Source organism: Ruditapes philippinarum, unplaced genomic scaffold, assembly GCF_026571515.1.
Source record: "Ruditapes philippinarum isolate M1 unplaced genomic scaffold, ASM2657151v2 ctg19227_1_1_1_1, whole genome shotgun sequence".
NCBI classification, from domain to species: Eukaryota; Metazoa; Mollusca; class Bivalvia; order Venerida; family Veneridae; genus Ruditapes; species Ruditapes philippinarum.
In genome coordinates, this window is record NW_026856644.1 from 6,268 (window position 1) to 15,258 (window position 8,991).

The 8,991-nt window shown below is 34.9% G+C and overlaps 1 protein-coding gene across 2 annotated transcripts; it reads left to right on the top strand.

The window, feature by feature from the left end:
- The first annotated feature begins 2,009 nt into the window (after window positions 1-2,009).
- LOC132747207 (uncharacterized) lies at window positions 2,010-4,722 on the top strand. 2 transcript variants are annotated; one of them, XM_060736538.1, is made up of 3 exons: window positions 2,010-2,119; window positions 2,587-2,763; window positions 2,950-4,722. In XM_060736538.1, exon 3 carries the CDS (start codon window positions 3,015-3,017, stop codon window positions 3,882-3,884), a length of 870 nt encoding a protein of 289 aa, XP_060592521.1. In that variant the 5' UTR covers window positions 2,010-2,119; window positions 2,587-2,763; window positions 2,950-3,014; the 3' UTR covers window positions 3,885-4,722. The 2 variants fall into 2 exon arrangements, with proteins under 2 accessions (XP_060592521.1, XP_060592520.1); XM_060736537.1 differs by having other exon boundaries at window positions 2,587-4,722.
- The last annotated feature ends 4,269 nt before the right edge of the window (window positions 4,723-8,991 follow it).

Consider the following 8,991-nt stretch of genomic DNA (forward strand, 5'->3'; position numbering starts at 1 on the left):
GAGATAACACAAATATCGTTGTTAGATTTATTTTTAAAATAAGTAAAGTAAAAAGTACGCATGTAAAAAAAAATTGTATAGCACATGGCCGACACATTAAATTATTTACTTGTGATCAAAAAACCACAAAAAACTCTTTTTATATTTACGGATAAATCTTTTGGGATAGGGAAAACTATAGCGGTTTATCCTTTATATTTAGATCACATGATAGGACATTTAGCATTTAATTGTTGGAAAAAAGATTAAGCACGCTATTTTTAAAAAACGTTTTTCCCAAACCCAAAGTTCAAATCCCTTTTTATTTGTTGTTGCCCGTTAAACACTTAATAATAAATCGATATAAATTTTTTTCTAAACGTATGTTGATTGGGTACAAAATCAACATAATTCCTTTAAGTCAATCAAATTTTACACCAAATCATTAAACCTTTCAGTTGGGGTTTTTGTTTGAGGATTTCCAATTGAAAATTTTATTATAACAACAACAAAGCTTTTGTTATTCCGCAGAAACTAAGGGGTTTATTAAAATATGAAGTACATATAGCTCTCGACTTTAAGTGATTTGTGTTGTATTTCTTTCCGTATAAATGCATTGTTGATTTTTTAAGTCACAGAAACAAATTTAAGTTCGGATACAATTAAACATACGTATATTATAAACCTTTAAATTTTGCAAAACCATTTCAATAAGCTTACAGATGTTAAAAGTTTTTCATGTAAGTATAACTAGTTTTTATGTACTTATCATTATAAAAATCATCAGTATAATCACTAGTAGCATCATCAAATCATTATCACAACCATCATCAGAAAGATAATAATTATCACCTCTATCATCATAATCATCATCAGTTTATTCATCATCAATTTAATAATTGTCATAACATCCATCATCAAAAAAATTTATTATCATCAAAATCACAAGTATCATCGCTTATAACTTTAACAGTATTACATCGAGAAATATGAATATGTTGAGTCCACTTGCTTTATATTATTCGAATAGATTATGATGATAATGTACTATATATGATGATTATGATGATAATTTACTGATTATGGTGATTTACTGGTGATGGTTATGATGATGGTTGTCATAATGATGATCTACAGATGATTATGCCGTATTTTGTTGATGATAACGATTGAGATGATGAGGAGGAGGAGCAGGATAGTGATGATGATGATGTTAAAAAAATAAAACATGTATGTATATACGTAAAATGAAAAAAATTGCATAAATTTGGGAGCTTGATCGTAAAAACAATTTCGGCGAGGTATATTCATTGAGAGCTTTATGCCGTGTAGACAATGAATATAAATTTATTTTCTCTAAAAATAGCTTAAAGCAACATGCTTCCAAATGAGCAAAACTATTTCAATAAATACACACTTGCGTAAAAAAACTGAGAGTTTAGGAAAAGTAGAAAGATTCAAAATTCGAGTAATATGTTACATGTCATAAGCAATTAATGTTTTTTTTTGTTTTTTTTTTTTTCATTATGTGTGGTAATGTGTAAATTGCTTCCTTTGATTAATATACAAAATCATTTTTAAATAACTTTTTCAAATTTTTCATGAAAATAAGCCTTAAAGTGACATTATGCTCATATTTTCATAGTCAAGTTGAGCTGAATTGACTATATATTTCAAAAGATTGACTGTCAAAATGGTGATTGACCAACAGTTGATACTGGAAAATGTTAAGGATAAAATTATAAATCTGCCGAAAATTAAAAAAGACTGCCCCACTCTTTTTATAAACTAAGCATTATAATTATTATGTAAATTCTTATAAATGGATATTTGCAGAAATTTGGATCTGTGCGTTACTTATTGTTTATGCGAACTTACTTATTGAATTAAAAGATATTATGGCAAAATGAAAACTTTTTTGATCTTTACCCTTTCACTCACTATATACTCTTGGATGTACATAATGTCACTTTAACCTGGAGGCGTGCTGCTTTAACGTTTGTCAACCAATCAACAATCACCTTGACAGCCTGCTTCAACGATGACTAATATTGGGAAACCAAAGTTGATGATGCGGACACAAAATGTCGGTCGGTCTTTTAATCATTATACCTTTTTAATATCAAGAAATAACGTTCGGGTAAGTAGCCATTTACTTTACATTAAATACCTTTTGTATGTGCTGATATTTATAGTACAGTTTGTCTTGATTTTATTACGTATAAACTTAATAATTTATAAATGCAATGATGCATAAATTATCAAGTTTAACTATGAATTTCGTCAATATTTTGTTTGTTACTGATTACTGATGCGAAATGTATCCATAATAAAAGGGATACGGTCACTATCTTTATTTATATAGTTGGCAGTTTGGTTTAAAAGTACGATAATCGCCTTTTAAACGTGCAAGATATAAATAGTTATATATAAATAGCTATATTTGTAATTTTGGAAAACCAACTTTCTATTAATTTAGATCACCGTAACCGGTGCGCGGAGTTTGCGCTCAAAGTTATTTTTTTTTTACTATTTATTTGGTTTATTTTGTTTTATTATTATTATCATTATTATTTTTGTTGTTGTTGTTGTTGTTTATGTTTTCAGACTGAAAATGCGAAAGTTATCTATTCAATGGATCGCATAAACTAGCTGTTACAATTAATTGTTGTCTCCCTGGACGCCTCATACATGTACAGATCGGTCAGATGTGGTCGTTTACTGGTATAATACAATCTACATGTAATTACAAGATGCAAGAAACTATGTGCTCAGTTTGCAGATGTATGTTGGTTTATTGCAATATACTGATAAATTACAGTAGTGCTTCTACATTTCATTTTTTTTAAGAGTTTGAAATTGTGTTGTGCGCTAGATGCACAGTAACAGATGAGAAAATGGGTAACAAACAAATAAAATCTACTGAAATGCAAAGGAATGACTTAAATTTATATTTTTCGCACGTTTTAGAAACAAAGCTACGATTTCATAGATCAGACCAAGAAGTTCATGATATCCAAACTGCTGTAAATGTTATGGTAGAAAGAATAGCATGTACACTCGGCAAACAACATGGACATTTGAAGATATTAAGAGTGGTAAGTGTAGGCAGTATGAGAGAAGGTACGAAAATACGGGAGCCAGACGAATTTGATTTTATTCTAGTTCTTGAACATCTTTCTAGACCCGGGGCCATAGATGTCGTTGGGGAAAACGAACATGGGAGTGGATATAAGCACGTGATCGTCAAGGATGAAACATTAAGATCACAATGGAGTCATTGCTTAAATAATAATTTAATTAAAGGTACAATGGGTTCAGGAATCTCGTATTTCTTTTATTGGATGTTCGGCTATGATGTCGGCTTAAGGCAGGAGTTTTATAAACAATTAAAAAACGTACTTGCCACTGTTATGAAAAATGAGGGAACGTGCGTCATGGAGTCTGGAGTGTTAAGTCTTAGAAAGGCGTCCTTGGTACGACACGGACCAGCTTTTACGGTGGCATTCCGTTGGAAGCCGATTGATGAACAGAGTAAAGACTTGAAAATCTGCGTTGATCTTACCCCTGCTATACAGCTCGAACTATCGGAGGAAATATTAGAGGAATCTCAGGTCTATGACCAGCGATTTTATCAAGCATTGAAAAACACAAATAGGTATATGATTGTCCCATGTAATAGGGCGGCCTCATGCTGGGATGGACTCTGCTTCCGGTTGACTTTTACTGAAACAGAGGTTCAGTTATTGAGTACAAATAAATACGAATATATAAGTAACTGTCCACGTTTTCAAGACTACACATGGTTATTCTCCGACTCTGTTCTTTCGCATCACATTCGTTGTTACAAAGTGATGAAATATATTTTTGGAAGTGACAGTCCAATACAAGATAGAGGTGTTTAAATCATATACATTGAAGACCTTCCTTTTAAAACATATGTGTGAATGTACAAGAAAGGACGATATTGCAGCGTGTGTGATGGACTTATCGAATGACAGTATAAATGCAATGAGCGACATTCGTGGAAATATGTTACATATATCACATATGTTTATAACAGAACTCAATATCGTTCACAAGAAAAGGCTAAGCTCGCCGGCAAAATATTTCAAACAAGCTATCAAAAATATGATAACGTCCCTTGTTGGAATAGGGAAAGCGAACGACTACAAAACAGGACAAGTCAGGAAAGTAAATAGAACAATCCGACAATTTCAGTCACAGCCTACACCTGGAATCATGCCTATAACAATGAAGTAAATATCGTCATAGCACACAGCCTACACCTGGAATGATCATGCCTATAACAATGAAGTAAATATGGTTATAGCACACAGCCTATCATGCCTACATCAATGAAGAAAATATCGTTATAGCACAAAGCCTACACCTGGAATGATCATGCCTATAACAATGAAGTAAATATGGTTATAGCACACAGCCTATCATGCCTACATCAATGAAGAAAATATCGTTATAGCACACAGCCTACACCTGGAATGATCATGCCTATAACAATGAAGTAAATATGGTTATAGCACACAGCCTATCATGCCTACATCAATGAAGTAAATATCGTTATAGCACAAAGCCTACACCTGGACTGATCATGCCTATACAATGAAGTAAATATGTTTATAGCACACAGCCTATCATGCCTACATCAATGAAGAAAATATCGTTAATAGCACACAGCCTACACCTGGAATGATCATGCCTATAACAATGAAGTAAATATGGTTATAGCACACAGCCTATCATGCCTAACATCAATGAAGTAATATCGTTATAGCACAAAGCCTACACTGGAATGATCATGCCTATAACAATGAAGTAAATATGGTTATAGCACACAGCCTATCATGCCTACATCAAATGAAGAAAATATCGTTATAGCAGCAAAGCCTACACCTGGAATGACCATGCTATAACAATGAAGTAAATATGTGGTTATAGCACACAGCCTATCATGCCTAAACATCAATGAAGAAAATATCGTTATAGCACACAGCCTACACCTGGAATGATCATGCCTACAACAATGAAGTAAATATGGTTATAGCACACAGCCTATCATGCCTACATCAATGAAGTAAATATCGTTATAGCACAAAGCCTACACCTGGAATGATCATGCCTATAACAATGAAGTAAATATGGTTATAGCACACAGCCTACACCTGGAATGATCATGCCTATAACAATGAAGTACATGTATATATGGTTATAGCACACAGCTTATCATGCCTATAACAATGAAGTAAATATGGTTAAAGTTTGATCAAATTAGCATAATAAATGAAAAAGTTATGGAGCGGACACGAATTTAACCTTTGACCTTCAAGTGTCCCGCTACCAACTATTTTGATGTTTGTTGTCCGTTCCACTGTATTAAATTGTAGTAATTGTCCAACAACATTGACCTGGCACTCTTGCATTTGACCTGTATATAGTCGGTATATTCCGTAAACGTTACGATTTACTTGTAAATCGCTATAAATGTAAATATCCAATTGTTAAAATGGTGTAAATGAAAATTCCCTCTTAAGCGCAGTTGGTAAAGAGTTTTCGCTTGCAGACGTAGACTGGAAGGTTCGAATCCTATTTCAGCGATTTATTTTTATTTTAAATTTTGAAATTGCCATTCTCTTTAAACTATTGAAAACCTTTTTATTGTGTGTACTATCTATGCAGATTTTTTTAATAACTACATTTAAAAAGCATGTATGCGCTTAAGCATATACGATTGTATAATGTCACAAAAAGAACGTTAAAAGATACTGAAATGAAATAAAAGACAAAATAAAAGACAATTGTGCAGAAAAAACAACCACCTAAAAGATATTCTAAAAACCAGGTGTAATAAAACGATTTCATATTAAATTCTTGCAATTTAATTTTAAAAAAATTATAACGTGGTGTTGGTTAGATATCGAACCAGAGACCTTCAGATCGGTAGTTCGACATCTATACCAATACACCAAACCTCACTGACGAGGGGAAGTTAGCAAAAATATCGATATATTCGATAGGTAATAGTCAATGTTTATTCATATGACCTTTCCGAAAATTAATGAAGTGCCAGGTCAATATTGTTGGACAATAATAAGACACATCACGCAGTAACGGATATGAATTCACGCGGCTTATATTTATTTTCATTTTGTTACCGATATAACCTATGTTAATGCGATATATGTATTTGTGAAAGGTAGTTTTGTTACAAATATAAATGGAAACCAATCGGTCAATGTGCCTGATCTGATTTGACTTTTCTACCAAGTGCGACATTTAGCGTCAAGGGGTTGCGACATTTAGCGGCAATCGATTTTTGTGCGACATATAGCGGCAACGTTGCGACATTTAGCGGTAGACGATTGCGACATATAGCGTTGATTGCGACATATAGCGTAAGCGTTGCGACATTTAGCGTTAGTTGCGACATATAGCGGCGTTGCGACATATAGCGTTGCAACAGCGCCCCTAAAATCTGTGTATACATGCTGTCAATAGCAGTTACCTAGACTTGCTGTCTATATGCTCAAAAGCAGAGGACTATTTTTATGTACATGAAATACTACACAGAATATTTTTTGTAAGTTTTGTAAGTGATGGCTTTCTAAGAGATAAAATAAACAAGGTACATGTATACATAAATTGATAATCAACATACTACTTTTTGGACTCTTTTTAAAAATTTTTATTAAAAACAAAGGGTTAAAAAGGGGAAAAAATTAATCATTTAAAATTTTTTATACAGTAGGGGAAAAAAATAAAAAGTTTGTACAAAAGGGTCCCAAACAATTTTGGTTTAAATAATTTTACAAATTTTTAAAAAATTTTTTTTCTAAATTAAGGGTTTCTAATAAAAAAGGGTAAATTACAAAATGGGCCCAGAAACGCCAAAATTTGGGTATGTATTGAAAATTTGTCGTATCAAAAATCTCAAATCAGATTTTTGATTTAAAATTTAAAATTGGGTAAGGTAGAGTTTTAACTGAAAATGAAACTCTTTCCTATAAAAATTGGAATACCCTCAGTAAAATTTATTTGTCGTTGAATATAGTGTTATCAATAGTTTTTACTTCCTTGAAAAATATCTAACCTCAGACAGTAATTAGCCTGGTGTGTGTGTGTGTGTATTTTTTTTAGTTTTTGTTTTTTTTTTAGTTTCTCTTTCTAGGAAATGTGGTATCTACAACGTTTTAAAATTTATAGACCTTTTTGCAATACGATTTTTCCTTAGCAACCGATGTTGCATTTCGCGCATGCGCATTTTGCGTAGAGCAAAAGCGCGATAACGATAAATACATTTAGCGTACTTGGAGGCTAGCCTGGGTTACCTGCCCTTACCATTTTATTATCTTGTGCAGAGTACGCTGGGAACCAGATTAACTTGGAGGCTATAACAGACGTGATTATAAGTTATGTCACCCAGAAAACAGAAATTTTGTGATGAATTAAAGCGGTATGTACTTCAAACGTGAATTGATATTTATAACAGATATACAAAGTTAGCGGCCCTAATAATTCAATGACCAAAAGTCCTGTTCAATGTATCATACAATGACTTTTTCATCAGTAATTTAAATTGAAACAGATACAATTTTATTACCCATGTATTAATAAGAGAAAGAGCATCGAAACACGAGGCTATCTGATTTGTACGAGGGGGAGTAGCGCCCGAGTATTAATCAGATTGCCGAGTGTTTTTTGTTTTCTTTTTTTAATGCGTTTATTTAAGGTCGCCGCCTGAAAGCCCATATGGGCGACCGTACACTCAAGTTGGGCCATCCTAGAGCGTCCCGCCGAGATTGTTTCGTCGATTATTTCCAGCTTTATTGGTGCAGGAAGACCCAAGGTGCCCTAGGGCATTATTTCAGACACGAGCCGGCACCTGGGTAGAACCACCGACCTTCCGTAAGCCAGCTGGATGGCTTTCTCACATGAAAGATTTCGACCCGAGTGACGATCGAACCTACAGCGGTGAGGGACCTGTGAACCTACAGCGGTGAGGGACCTGTGATCTCAAGTCAGGGACCTTAACCACTCGGCCACGGAGGCCCCTTGCCGAGTGTTTTGATGTTCTTTCTCTTTTGTATCATAGTCATGTCACAATCTGAAACCGTGGGAAAAAAAGTAACCAATGAACGAGCATCTAAATATGATATTTCTGTCGCTTTCCCTTTCTCTTTCGTCACAATAAATAAACCAAAGCAAAATTGAGCCAATCAATGGACATGCTCTGGAGTGCGGATAACTAATACAGTAAACTCCGCTTATAGCTAACTCATTGGGACATTCAAAATTTGTTCATTATATCCGAAGTTCCTTCTAAGCATATAGCGACAATCGCAACTACTCGGATGTCCGTGAAGTACGCGGGCTAACGGGCTAGCAGTCTAGCGGGCTAACAGTATGAACTGAGCAGGCTAGCAGTCTAGCGGGCTAACAGTGTGAACTGGGCGGGCTAACAGCCTAGCGGGCTAACAGTGTGAACTGGGCGGGCTGGCGGGCCAGCGGGTTAAAATCTAAAACTTTATTGATTGAACATAAAAACGTTATGATACATTACCTGGCAGTGTGAAGTGGGCGGGCTAACAGTGTAGCGGACTAGCAGTGTGAACTGGCGGGCCTGGCGGGCCAACGGGCCAAAATCTAAAACTTTATTGATTGAACATAAAAACGTTATGATACATTACCCTGGCAGTGTGAAGTGGGCGGGGTAGCAGTATAGCGGGCTAAAGCAGTGTGAACTGGGCGGCTGGCGGGCCAGCGGGGCTAAAATCTAAAACTTTATTGATTGAACATAATAACATTATGATTCATTACTGGCAGTGTGAAGTGGGCGGGCTAGCAGTTGTAAGCGGGCTAGCAGTGTGAACTGGGCGGGCTGGCGGGCCAGCGGGCTAAAAATCTAAAACTTTATTGATTGAACATAAAAATGTTATGATACATTACCTGGCAGCGTGAAGTGGGCGGGCTAGCAGTGTAGCGGGCTAGCAGTGT

Coding starts and splice junctions, on each gene's coding strand:
- LOC132747207 (XM_060736537.1), top strand. CDS start 2,877: ATGGGTAACAAACAAATAAAATCTACTGAAATGCAAAGGAATGACTTA.